The sequence below is a fragment of the Centropristis striata genome, chromosome 1, assembly GCF_030273125.1.
Source record: "Centropristis striata isolate RG_2023a ecotype Rhode Island chromosome 1, C.striata_1.0, whole genome shotgun sequence".
Classification (NCBI taxonomy): Eukaryota; Metazoa; Chordata; class Actinopteri; order Perciformes; family Serranidae; genus Centropristis; species Centropristis striata.
This window is the reverse complement of record NC_081517.1, coordinates 34,494,790-34,509,431: the sequence shown is the minus strand read 5'-3', so window position 1 is coordinate 34,509,431 and position 14,642 is coordinate 34,494,790. Positions and strand designations below refer to the sequence as shown.

Genomic DNA, 14,642 nt, shown 5'->3' with positions numbered 1-14,642 from the left:
CACCCCAATCCTACCCTGCGATCATCTATTTTGTCTTATATGAGACCATAATCTGCATAAACATGCTGTTTTAAAGACGACTTGAAACTTTCAATTGTGAACCATAAACTTATTATGAGAATGTTTACTTAGATAATAAATCAAGTGAGAAGTAGGTTGACATACAAACCGACTTCTTTTTGCAGCCATTGCAGTCGCCCCTGCTGGCCTTTAGAAAGAATGCATTTTTAAGGCACTTCCTCATTGCCTTCACTCATAAGGCCTTGAGGTTGCCACTTGTGTGGGTGGTTAATATAGCTACATTGCTTTTATGAGATATCTAAGCCTCTTTATTAGACCATTTTGTTTGTACTGGTTTTATTTTTATGTAAAGCAGATTAAGTTTACTTAATCGAATAAAGTTGAAACACAATGTTGAGAAAAAAGTCAAAATATCAAGAAAAAAAGTCAACTCTTTGAGTTTGGTAAAATTGGAAAGAGATCCACATATTTTTTGTTCCTGTGTCAATAAGTCATTGCTTATTGAAGATAAAAATAGCTAATTTATAGTAGTATTTGTATGTACATGCCGCAGACCTGAAGTTTTGCTTGACTTGATGTAAGCACTTCTTAATAATTGCCATTTATGATCAGATGTCCATTGTTCATACTTTTTTTTTTGTCATTTTATAATCCAGCTTACTGTAGGAACTCAGTGGATGGACAGTGGTATAACTATGATGACAGCAGTGTAGACTTGGTGCCAGAGGAAGAAGTATGCACCAGAGGAGCCTACATCCTCTTCTACCAGAGACGCAACACCATTCCTCCATGGTCGGCCAGTTGCTCCGTCAGAGGTATGATACCAAATGGCAAATAGCATACTTGAAAACATACATAATTATGGATAAATGTTAGTAGGACAATTTTTTTTTCTGAAAAAAACATGTTCACAACACACACCTCTCATATCTAAGAACCTGTGTAGGGGTATCTGCTTCAGATACACATTGCCTTATTAGGGGTACCAAAATATTTAGAGGTAAAAGCTAATTTAGGTCAATTTTGCTATCGGAAATTTACTAAATTAATATTTAATACTTTAAATGAATTAAAGTTACTCGATGGGGCACCACCTATTCACTTAGGAATAGGAAAAGATAGCAAATCATAGTTAATCAGTCTCATAAAGTTAACAAATTATCAATTTGGAACATTGATTATTAATTATGAATATAATTATAATCGAATTACCTTATTAATATTTAGTAACGGTTGAAGGAATTTTGAGTTCTTTCCATAGCAGAGGTTAGCAAATCATTCATTCATGTGCAACATTAAAGGGAGAAGCATATCAATCCAAAAACATATTTATTCTAAATAAAGCAAAGCAAACAGAACACACAATAACTAATCTAAAAGACTATTTACAGTGGAAATGTGGATGAGAAAGGATGTGTAACAAAATGGCTGCCGAAAGGCGGTCATTTAAATAAATCAAAATGGCGGAAGCCCTTTTGTTCTTGAAGAACAATAGACCATGCGGTCTTGAAGGTCTATGTGTTGTAGGAAGCCAAATTAAAGTATATTTCATGTGGATTAGTGTGTGAGCAAATCAAATGAGTTATAGTTAATTTACATGTACAACTTGAGATATGTAGAGCAACATTAATCATACAACTTCAAATGATCTAACTACACAAAATATCCCAACAAATATACTTAAACACACAACAGATCAACACCATTGATTAAAGCTTAACAAACTTGTTCTTGCTTACTAACTGCCCAGTACTATACCACACAGTCCAGAGTTGAAAGGGGAAAGCAGCACTCCTTTTGAGGAAGAATCTGGTTCCTGGTTGGGTTCTGGTGGTTGTAGCGTTGTTGCTGTTGGCTCCAGAAGCTTGGTGAGGGTCTCTGTGATTATGTCCAGTATAGATCACAGGCAGGAAACTTAGAAGCGTCGTGGTGGGCCCACTTGGTTTGGGTCCTCACCGGCCTTCCCTTAGAGCTGGAGACAAAGGAGCCTGGTCTTCCTCCTGGAAGATCAGACCAGGACAGCAGACATGCTGTTCCTCAGGGAGTTGAGAAGAGAAGAAGAGAGGGAAGGGGTGGCTGCAGGACACTTTTGTGTCTCAACCTGGAAGTTGTATTTCCTGTTGGTATCAGCCAATGAGACGCCTTTAGGTATCTCCAGATACCTGTGGGGGTGGGGTCGTTTGTCTTTGTTTGGAGGGGGACAAAGAACGACCTCCATCTTGAAGCATGGAGAGAATTTGTTGACAATTCTCACTGAATTCAGTCTTTAATCCAAATGAATCTTCTGGAGTAGCTGTGAGCCCTACACCTGTTAACAATAAACTGGGTCTTGGGCAATCGGATCACAAGTAAACAGCACAAAATAAGTGTAAACAACCTCTGAGATGCTTTGTGATCCAGTTACTCAAACCATTTATTGAGAAGAGTCTGAAATGCATTTGACACTGAGAGGACTCTTTTTTATGTTCTTTCATGCTTTAAGGTTGCAGAAACTCTTCTGTACAAATAGATTTTATTTGGTATGAAGGGTTTGTTTTGTACATGGAGAACAAAACACACTCAGTCAAACAGCTGAAGAGGCAGAAAGAGCCAAAATACACCTATGAGCAACACTTAAATAAGGATTGAAGAAATTGCCAGCCAACGGTCAAAGAAACTGGAAGCTTTGTGTGAAAATGTGTGTAGATTTAAAAAGGACAGGATCATTTTTCAGTGTCACGGACATATTAATGCCAATAACAGCGGGAGTAAGATGTTGCTTCTTTGTTGACAGGCTGATCATATTAGGAACCTTAAATGTACAAGAATAGCTGGCTCTGATCCACGACTATTTGAGATCCTTCTGTCATGTATTCTTCATTCATTCAAGGCCACTTCTCCGATTTCTCTCCTCTGTCATAAAACCTTGGGCCCTGTATATTTAACCTTCAATATTAAGAGCCCAATTTCACCAGTGTGGTTCAGTAATGATCAGGGGTCTGTTTCGCTTTTCTCGAGTGGAAAATGAATAAAAGATCGAAAGGTTTCAGGGTCGATTAGTCTACCTGTGACATTGTGGGGACACTAATTAATAGCAATTTATATCACTGCGTTCGGGCTCAGTGATTTGGTCGGTTTTATTCCATTGTCCGAACAGCTTTGTTGACTTGTCATTTTCCCCTCTTATTTGTGTTTCTAGCATAAGTAAATATGTAGGCTACGGAGTTCAATTATTTATTCTTTTGTCTTTTCTAATTGTGTTTTTTATCGTTATTTCTTACTTGATTGTGCTGTACCCCACAGACAAAGTAAATAGTCTGTTAGGAACGATGGGGATTACAAATTAGTGTTTTAGTGCCTGTGCACTGCCTTAATTATACTGTGTTTGCATTTAACCTATGTTAAAATTGCCATTTTTAAAGGAAAAAATAAAAACGTCAATATAATTTTTTTTGCTATAGGTGGAGTTAGCTGCTCTGTGATAAGATACTGAAAGAATATTTATGTTGTTTTTCCACACAGCTGATCCATAATTAGCAGGGACACAAACTGTATAATGCTATAGGAAATATTTAGAATAAATTGGTGAGTGAACTCATGAATTACTAATAAAACAACAACAGATAACTTAGATAGAGATACAAACAGATAGAAACACAGTAGGAGCCATACACTCTTCACCATGGTTCAAAGCATGCATGGCCTGTAGAACCTGATAATGTACTAAATTCCCGATAATGTTATAAAAATCTGCACTTGAGTCCATTGAAAATGTAATAAAACCTGATAATGTAATAACTTACAGATAATGCAATAAAGCGCTTTTCGCAATAATGTAATACACTTTTTACAGTATTACATTAATGGGAGGTTATTACATTATCAGGTTAGCCTTCATTTCGCAAGTCCTGATAATGTAATAATTCCCCAGTATTGTAATAATTTAACAGCAGACCACCCATTACACTTGGGGCGGCTGTGGCTGAGCTGATAATGTACTAAATTCCCGATAATGTAATTAAAATCTGCACTTGAGTCCATTGAAAATGTAATAAAACCTGATAATGTAATAACTTCCCGATAATGCAATAAAGCGCTTTTCGCAATAATGTAATACACTTTTTACAGTATTACATTAATGGGAGGTTATTACATTATCAGGTTAGCCTTCATTTCGCAAGTCCTGATAATGTAATAATTCCCCAATATTGTAATAATTTAACAGCAGACCACCCATTACACTTGGGGCGGCTGTGGCTCAGCTGGTCGGTCGGTTGGCCCCCAAATAGGGTTGGCGGTTCGATCCCTGACATGTCGGCCTACATGTCGAAGTATCCTTGAGCAAGATACTGAACCCCAAATTGCTCCCGATGCTGTGTTCATCGGTGTGTCAATGAATTCCCAATGGTGGCAGGTGGGACCGTTTAGGGTAGCCTCTGCCACCAGTATGAATGTGTGTGTGAAAGGGTGAATGATACTGTGTAGGCAACACTAGCTCAAGAGCGCCACCAACAGGTCAAAGTTGAATGTTTATATCCATGAGGTATCCATGACACACGAATGCATTCAACAGCCTCTTTAAATCTAAAGGTGCTCGGCCGTGACAACCAATCAAACTTAATTTCTAAGTCGCCAAACAGGAAGTTAGCCCATTTCTCAGCAACCCTTTTACATATCTTAACCAAACTTGGTATATAGAGTCATGACGTCATCCTGGGAACACCTAAACAATTTGGTGACCTTTGACATCTATATTTTCAATATTGAAAATGTGTTTTAACTCTTATATCTTCACATAAGTGGATTGAAAACTTATTTTTCAATGTCTGGTGATATTGCCAGACCTCTCCAAATAGCTCCAAAACTATTTTGCACATCAGAATTTGGCTGCCAAAAACCTGGTCTCAACCAGCCTGGTTCCGTCCACTATACATATACTGGCTAAAATGTTGCTGAGCTCACTAAGCTAGCTGCTTGATTTGAAACACGTGCATCAAGGACATATAAGGAGAGACCTTTGACCTTCATCATCAAATCAATTCATCTTTAAGTCCCTACAAACGCTCATACCAAATTTGAAGCACTTGCACCAATGCATTCTAGAGATACTGCACTCAAGATTACCATAGCTGTCAGAGAGCTAAAGGGTTTTGAATTTGAAAAAGCTGTTTGACACATTTGTTCAACTTGGCCTGAAGATCATATGCCAAGTTTCATGAAGATTGGACAGAATATGTGGGCCCCTAGAGGGGCCACATATTATTATTATTATTATTATTATTATTACATTATCAGGTTTTATTACATTTTCAATGGACTCAAGTGCAGATTTTTATTACATTATCGGGGTTATTACATTATCTGGAATTTATTACATTACCAGGTTCTACATGGCCTATTTTAATATTTTAATTTAACTGAAATTCAACATTTACTATATATGCATATATGCGGAATAAATAAAGTATTTGCTTGCCCAGAGCCTATATAATGAAGATCCAGCACTGGAGATGTTGGAGAGGAGTGAACATAAAATGATCCATTGCTCACCACATCAGTGTGGACTCCATAAGGCTCATTTTTGTTATATTATTATAATATATATTTGGGGCCGTCTTTGAAATACCTACTTACTTGATTTTCAGACTTTGTGTGTTGCTATGATACGGGATCAGAGTCGCAACATGCTGGTACAAACACAAACTGAATTTGCAATTACCTAGTTTGAGGAGTTTTGTACAACAGGCAGATACCCGTCCATGCATAATATTTCATACATATTTAAAATCTCATCTTAACTGTGCAGTAGAAAACATTAAGAACATTAATAAAGCAGTAAACAACTATTTATTATGGAAAGATAAAGTGCTGTAATGGCACCCTGTGTAGAGAATGAAGTCCAAGTCCCTCCATGTTTGTTGTAATCTGAGCTCTGCTGTTCTTCGTATCTGATGGATTATATCATGGATGTATTATGACAACTGGATACAAGACCCAAAGATGGTGCTTATTCAGTCCATTAAGAATTGTTTGCCTGCTGTGTATGCCAAAAAAAGTATTTACTTTCTCATTTTTCAGCACACTGAATACGCTGTTTCTCCTGCTGGCTCTGAATCGCTTTTCTCTGCTTGAGGAAAGTTGTACAAACATATAGGAAACATCCCGTCATAGAAATACTTATTATTGATTTAGTTTGCAGTTTAAGGTGTTGTCTCAACAGTTTTAGGCTGGATATATTGTTGCTTTTTAATCACAAGTTAATTCGTTCGTAAATTGTCCACATACTTGCCTGTGTACAACAAGAAGTCAGACAGTCAGAATGAGATGACAGTGGAGGTTTTTCGGTTCTCAACTTGTACTGGATAATATTTATTTTCTTTTTTTAAACTTTGATGTTCTGAAGCTAATAAAAGATAAGATAATAAAAATTAATAGAGAAAATGTTGACATATATTGAAGCAAAATCTTGACTCTAAAGGGCTTATTATTTTCTTTTTTTGCTTGTAAATTAGAAAACACATTACAAAGATTTTTGGCCTCTGATATAAAATAACGAAACAAATATATTTTTCAAAAACAAGCACAACTGCACACAATAAATAGTGACACCCTCACAGCAGTAATCATGACCCAGAAATATCAAACACCTTGAAGGCAGTGTTGAGGGCAAAGAATTTTGTTCAACATCTGCCGAATTCACAACTAAAGGCTTTTATTTTAATAACCGTCCTTTGAGAATCACAAAGAAAGCGACAAGTCTTTAAACACAAACACAATGCTGAGTTGTTGTTCATATCATTTATGTTTTTAAATGCAACACTGTTCATTCCATGCTGTTCTTCCATACCCAGAAATGATTAGTGTGCATGCTCCACTCTTCACATGTTGAATAGGCGCCATATTGGCTTTGTCAGCATCAATGACAAACAAAGAGCAAATTAACAAAGAGAAAATAAACAAACAAACAAAAAAAAACATCCATCATGTGCAGGGTTATAGGGGTGCTCAGAGCCTGTAGTCTGCCCTCCAGCCTGTTACTGAGTGCTGTTCATCAAAAATAAAAGCTTTCAGAAAATATCTCAGCTAATAGATGAAAGGTGGACAGGAGAACAGAGGGTAAGGTAGAGCGGTGCAGGTTTATTATGGATAGAGTAATGTGGACACTAGAATTTTTTGTTCAGCGGTAAGTATGTGAAAGGTCAACAAATATGTAACTGTTATTAACCTTACATGGCTTCTCAGTGGAGGCCATGCCAAGGCCAATACTATAAATGTCAGAAGGCCTTTTTACAGGCAAGGTACAACCTTTACCTTTATGAAATATCCATCCCTTCACCATATAATACAAATCAGAAAACAGAAAATGCTTTTGAGTGATGCATGGAATTACATGCCTTTTCTCCACATAATGTACTTTCCCTAGTTCACCTTGTCTACTTTCAAAATGCCAAGTACTGTCGTGTGTAGCTGCATCTGTGCCCTCTTCACCTGTGTAAAACCAGGCATCTAAGTGTAAAATGTTAAAGGCAGAATGTAAAGTGCACTGAACCACTCTGGATTCACTCCGCATAATTCAGTCAGAGCCAAAACAGGCAACAACAAACACACCATGGGTTGCATTTTTTTTGCCTCTGTGTGTGTTTGTGTCTACTGTGTACTGTGTGCATGAACAACAAAGAAACTCAGATCCCTCTGAAATTAGTCCCCTCGAGAGGCTGACACGGACAAGAGTGACAGCGAAGACCATTTTTCCTCTCTCCATCATAAAATTTGAAACATCTGTGAGTTCCCTACAATTTGTTGATTGTGCCTTCTCATCTCTATCCTGCTTGGCCTATAGTTCCTCCAATTTACGAAGAAGTGGCATGGTATACAGGGTTGCTCATATAGTTGGAATATAGTATTTTTACCTCTTTCCATGAAATGATTGTGTCAATGTGATTTATTTCTGACAGATTAAGTGATTATCTTCTCAAAACTTTATTAATGAAGATCCTGATTGCGATAATGAATGGGAAAAAACACAGGATTGTGTCTGAAAACAAAATTATTCCAACTTCATGGGCAACGGTGTATAGCATGCCAATAGGGAAATTTATATGAATTAACATAATTATAGCTGATAAATTATCATCCAATAATAAAATTGAATATGAAAGCATCTATCTTTGCTCACTACATATTTCTTACCCTTTAAGGTGTGTGACCTACAGGTGATGAAGTTCCTTTTTAAAATATAAAAAATGTGAAATTATCAGTTATTGTATCACAAGAAGCAGGTGTCTGATTTAATTTGATTGCTTACCCTTGAAGTGCATCCAACAATGGAGAAAGGATTGAGGCATTATTTCCTATTTTGAAAACCTTGTCAACACACCGTCATATCCTCTTACAGCATACACTGTCCTTGAATCACCTATTGGTGCATTAGTCATTCACTTGTTCCCAGTAGTTTAGTTAATATAACCCTCATTTCCTTGAAAACATATTTTCTCCATCATACTGACTTTGAGCAATTGGCTTCATGTTGGGGTGAATTGGGTTCAGTTGGAGAAAGGTGATGTCACTTGTTATCAACCAGTTTGTAGCAACATTTGAAACAAAATTTTCGGTTTTCAACTTGTACTAAATAATAATTTATTTATATTTTAACTTTGATTGTTCATTTTGTAGTCATGTTATTTTAATATCGTAGAGAAATATTAAGATAATGTGGCCCATGGTGTGGCATGGCATGAATGACTCTTATTGCAACTCGCTGTTGGAGAGCCTGATCTTGCCATCTACTGCAGTGTTGCAAGGTTGGTTAAACGAAATAATTATAAGCCAATAAAGTGTAAAAATACGCAAAAAAAGAAAAGAAAAATGTCAGCACTATGAAGGCTACAAGTATGCCCTGCACCACACACACAAGACTGTTGGCAGAGGCCATCAGTAATCGCATGTTTCTGAATGGATAAATAATTTGCATAACAATGCAAACACCTACAAACAACACAACAAACAAGATTTTTTTTTTATTCAAATATGTATTCCCAGTGCCTTTAATAGATCACTCACCACTGAATCTGCCACAGGCCCAAATCTTTCTGTCAGAATATTGCTATACAATCTAATTTTTATTCATTTTCTACAATTAAACATTAAATAACAGATGTTTTAAAATGTCATGCATATAATAGGGTGCTGCTTGGCCATGTCTATACATGCACAATCAACTGCATTATGATTAGTTCAATAATAAAGCAATTTAATCCATTTGTAGCTAAGCTAAGTGTGTCTTTCCACTGCAGGTTTAACAGGGAGTAAACAACAACTGCAGCCTGGGCAACATGAGGACAAGTCAGGGCTTTATCTAAACACTGATTTGTGTTCAAAGCCATCCTGTACTTTAAATAAACATTAAGCAAGGGATTTAAGATGAATAATTGATTTTAATCAGAAACTGCAGCCTCAAACAAACACCATTAAGTGTGCCTTGCTTTCTAAAATGATTTATTGCACCTTAATCAATACATTTTTCAGATAGGAATGTTATTTAAATATTTTATCACAGATGTTAGATAAGGCTTCTACCAACATCGCTAAAGTGTGTGCAAATAATGTGATAACCATTTTGTTGAACCAAGGTAGCATACAGGAGTTATTTTGACACACTGAATGTACCCCTGATTCTACTCTTTATTCATTCTAAGGAAGTGGAAATAAAAGTAGACAATTGAAAATTCCTCATGAGTGAAAGGACAGAATAGACACTACTGCAGCTGTGAAAAAAGCTTAAAATGCTTTAAAGTCTGAGAGTCTAAAAGGTCCAAAGAATAGGGCGGAATTCACTCAATCACTTTCCCTACTTAAGCTTAAATGCCCTTGAAAAAGAAAGAAGACACTTTCCTTTTTGGGGGTAATGCAAATGTAACCCTGTTGCCCAATTAGTTCAGGAAACAGAAAATACAAAAAAACATGATTGGGGCTGTTGTTTCAGTATTTACTTTCTGTGTCCTACGTACATTCTGTATATTATTGTAATGCTAATGCTCATTTGAAGCCTAATCCTGCACCTCTGTTTGGATGAAAAAGACAGAGATGACTCATTGAAAGGGCTTGAACATTTCAATAATGGACTTAATCCTAGGTTACGGACTGGAATACTGACGATGAAGTGGCCAGGATGGCAGAAGAACAAATACAAAAGCATTTTTTTTTTTACATTCAATGGTGCAGCACTTACTCTCTTAATAACCTCAGTTGACCTGACTCTCTACCTTTTCACAAACTACAACCTGTTAGCGAGCTAAAGATGAGAGATGACGCAGGACAAACAGTAATTATATGACAATATACCCCAATTATGCTGCAAACAGTGTTAAAAGGTGTTGGTAAGTGCAGAGTAGAAACATTTTCTCATTTTCTCACTTGGATGCAAGACTTAAAACACATGTAAATTATTGTTTATGGTGATATTACCACATTTAGCATTTATACATGATATTCAGAGGATATTTATAGTTCAGAGTCTGAGCAGGGATTCAATAATTACTCCACCACTGCTGCTAGTCTAATAGAGCTGTAGCTGCTGTTTCACTGTGTTTTAATACAACATTTATTTTACTTTAAATGATATCCAAACTTTTACTTTGGTATGAACTGTTTGTGTAAAGGGGAAATACAAAGTTTGTTAATTTGAGGTAGGAAAAAACTGCCATTTTTTAAAAACAGCCATAAATAGACTTGGATCACTGAACATGCTTAAATGTACATTTTTTTTGTGTAACTATAGAAATCAAAGTCGTAGTTCATTATTAAACTTTTCAGTGATGTAACTGCAATTAATCTTGATTCCTGTCAAACTATGATATTCTGAGTCCCTGAATTTGAGAGGTTTGAGTCTGGAAAATATTTGAAAAGTCGTTTAATTTGATATTTATTGTTAAAGTTGTAGGAACCCTGTGGGGAGTTCTACTGCATGTGTGATAAGAGTTGCATAAACTCTTTTGTGCCTCCAGAGGGAACTACACATCTTATGAACTGCCTCTAGTGATGTCACTTGAGTTGGCATTGATTGGGGCTGAAAACAACAAGTTTGAAAATGAAAAACTGTTTGTTTGGCCAGCTCCTCATCTCTGCTTGAAGCTACATCCACTGCTTCTTGCATTTCTAATGGGAGTCAAGTTGAATTGTGGGTAATATAGGCACCAGGTTTCTCACAAAAAAGAACAATGTATTGAATATTTTTTTAAAAACTACTTAATTTGTGGTTCTACTTCCTTGATCATTTATATATATTTTTAAAATAGTTTATATTCCTCCCTTAATCTGTTCCTGTGTGTGTCTCACAGGATCTACAAGTTCGTCAATGTCAGACCACTGGCTGATCCGGCTGACGGGGGACAGTAAGAGAGGCAGTCTGGTCTCTCGATCCTCCACCACATGCCCATCTTCCTTGCCTGACTCACCCGAGTCTCCGGTCTTCCTTGAAAATGGTTCTAAAGATGAAAAAGGTAAGTGTCCACACTCTGTTTCTGCCATATCTTACTGGTTGTTCATTTCAAGATTAATTATGTGCCGAGGGGTAGCATTTAATTGCAAAAACTGAAACATTTTCCTTTCTACATAATTGTTAGGGGGCTTTGAGAGAAGACCATTCATCAGGGGTCTTCAGGGACGCAGTGTGAGCATGAGAGCCCCCAGCAAGACCAAGGACACCCTGAGCAAAGTGTTTCCTCTGCGCTGGTCCTTTGGTTCAAAGGATAGACGGAAACCTGACCCAGTGCCTCCATCTGTCCAAGACCCTGCCCCAGTGGAGCTTGTGCAGTACTTAGAATCTGGCCGGCGGCCCCGGTGCACAAAGGATTCAATCGTAACACTGATGAACGAACCACGCAGCACGAAGGAAGCCACTGAGACCCGAGCTGCAACCAATATCAGATCGTCCAGTGTTGGGAGCTTAAGTTGTATGAATAAGGCAGGATATGATGTGTCTCCTGAGTCTCCACAGGTCCCAGAAGGCCAGAGGAGGTCATCAGATAAGACAGCCAGTTTGAGACGCAGGAAGGAAAGAGATGAGAGCACCACCAATATCAGCAGTAGCTCTAGCAGTAACACCCTCACTAGGAGGAAGGATGCAAGGAAGCAAAGCTCGTCTAAAGCTTCCCAAGATACTACTGAGACAAAGAGGAGTTCCAGTACAGGAGTTCAGCCCAGCTACAGCACTCCTACTCTTCATGATGGGTCCCTGAGAAGACAAAAAGGGGACAGGACTGATAGGGAACACCATGGTGCACATGAAGGAAACTCTAAAAGCAAGAAAGAAGAAGTTCCCAAGAGCCACGAGGGACTCCTCTCCTTCTTCAAGGGTAACTTCCTGAAGAGGGACTCAAGAAAGTCCAAGGAAGGTGAATCAGGGAAAGGAGGAGGCGAGGAAGGAGGCAGAAGGACCCTCTCTAGGCTGTCGCTGTCCAATGGAGCAGCAGGAGGAGGAACTGGGGTGGAAGGATGCAAGTCTAATGGCTCAGGCCATCTGGGCGATGAGCTGGCAAATGGGAAGGTGGGACGAACCACTACGGACATCAAGCGATCCCAGAGCTCTTCCAACATTCCGACCAAAGCGGAGCAGAGCATGCGTAGGACGGCATCTCTGCATCGCAACGGGATGTCCACAGCACCGGTGCCATCACGCAGTCTCACAACAGACAAACCATCTTACGGCACCCTGCAACGAACTCGTTACAGCACAACCTCACTGGGGCGAAAAAGGACAGTCCCCGAGTCCAGCTTCTGACTTGGAGATGTTCAACACATCCAAACACATAAAGCCTTTTATCTGTCATAAAGTCAATTACATCCAAACGCCTGAGATCAAAGCAATAGAGTTCAATTCACAGCGGTGCGCCTTTTTGTCCCAGGAAAATGAACTGGCTCAAGTGGCTAGCACCATGGAGTCGAGAGACATGAAGGATCTTTTAATGCTGGGATAAAAAGAGCAGAATGAAATGAAGGGACCTGTCCATCAAACGTCAGAGGAAGTCCATTTTTATTCTGTTTTTTTTTTAATAACTTGAAACAAGTGCCTGAGCAACTAATATGCAGTTTAGACCAATGAGTTTGTCTGTTTAGCACTGGAAGCACGAAATTACACGAGCATACAAGCATATTATTCGCATTTGTGTCTTATTAATGTAAGTGTGGGTGTTGGAATTCATCACTCTCATGGTTGTTTTGCTTACAATGCTTACACACTGATTGTGTTAGTTTATTAAGAATGTAATGTGTCCACTTCACGGCTGCAGTTTCTGATCAGTGATTCATCTTTATTCCCTTGTTAAGTGTTGTCAGAGTTCAGAATGTCTTTCAACACAGAGGCATGTTTTTTCAAAGCATTGAGTGTCCTTGTGTAACCCAGACTGCAGTTGTTGATTATTCCATGTTAAATCTGCCGTGGAAAGACCAGGACTCGCTCAGTAGGAGAAATTTTCTGTGGAATGACCTTACCTGGATCTCTTATCGTTATTTGGCTTAGATACTTAATCAGTACAAGGACGAGTAAAGCTTTACAGCTAAGCCTGTCACGGGAGGCAATAAAGAACACACATTTGTCAATGAAGAAGTAGAATTTTGTAATATTAACCCAATATCCACCCTAAGAAAATGATTTACACCTCTTCTGAAACAACAGTCAGCTATATTAGATGCATCCGATGGGTTTTGCTCAGATTCTTCTATCTTCTTATCATGGTTCAACCATCTTATTTATCTTTGTTTTATATTTTTTCCAGGACTTCATCAACTGTCATAAAATTGGTATATTTAGCTGTGTTCTAGTGGACACAATTAGCACATCAAGAGAGTTGGAGTTTTTTTCTCGTGAATCAAAATGTAGAGTGTGGCACTATAATTGTAGCTATCTCAAAAAAAAATACTACTTTTAAGGAACTTTCACCAGACATTCACTGATGTTGGTATTTACTGTAGCAGAGCTTGACATATTGCAGCCTGACATCGACCACATTTGTCCAGTTTTCAGAAAAAATACTCAAGAAAACACCAAAATGGATGCAAAAACATGTTTTTGGGTGCAGTTTTTCCATTAGTTAACCCAAGGCTTAACAGTGTAATCTATAGAAGATTTAAAATGCCTTAATTAAACCAATCAAGATCAATTTAAATTTAAATCCAATACACAACTTACTGACACTAAGTGCAAAGAATTGAGCCAAAAAAGATCCGTCTGTCCTTTTTTACAAATGCTTACTGCACAATCCATGCCTTAAAACTGCACTCAGACAGTTTATCTTAATGTTAAGTCAATAGAGACATAGTGACATTAAGTCCTGCCCACACCAAAGGGAAAAAGAAGTTATTTCTCTCCATTGACTTTGTAAATGGCACATTAAGGTTCCTACTTGTCATTTCTGTCTGCTAGCAAACAAGAGAAAAAGGCCTTAAAGCTGCTGTGTAGTAAGATGCACCACCCACACTGGAACCCATACATATATTATTATAGGCTGCTGAAACAAATAAATAAAGCCATTAAGAGGACCAAAGCAGATACGCAATAAGACAGGAGGCATCAGCAGGATTGACAGTATTTTGAGAGTGTGTGGTATAGTGGAATGCGGCTTATTCAAAAAGCTATGCAGTGTTAT

The 14,642-nt window shown here is 37.9% G+C and overlaps 1 protein-coding gene across 1 annotated transcript in view; it reads left to right on the top strand.

Annotated features, from left to right (window-relative positions):
- usp43a (ubiquitin specific peptidase 43a) overlaps window positions 1-14,354 on the top strand; it is a 158,067-nt gene extending 143,713 nt beyond the window's left edge. Inside the window, exons 14-16 of the mRNA XM_059339929.1 lie at window positions 678-836; window positions 11,337-11,498; window positions 11,622-14,354. Coding sequence (XP_059195912.1) covers window positions 678-836; window positions 11,337-11,498; window positions 11,622-12,778 — 1,478 coding nt within the window. The 3' untranslated portion in view covers window positions 12,779-14,354. The remainder of the gene's footprint in view (window positions 1-677; window positions 837-11,336; window positions 11,499-11,621) is intronic.
- The last annotated feature ends 288 nt before the right edge of the window (window positions 14,355-14,642 follow it).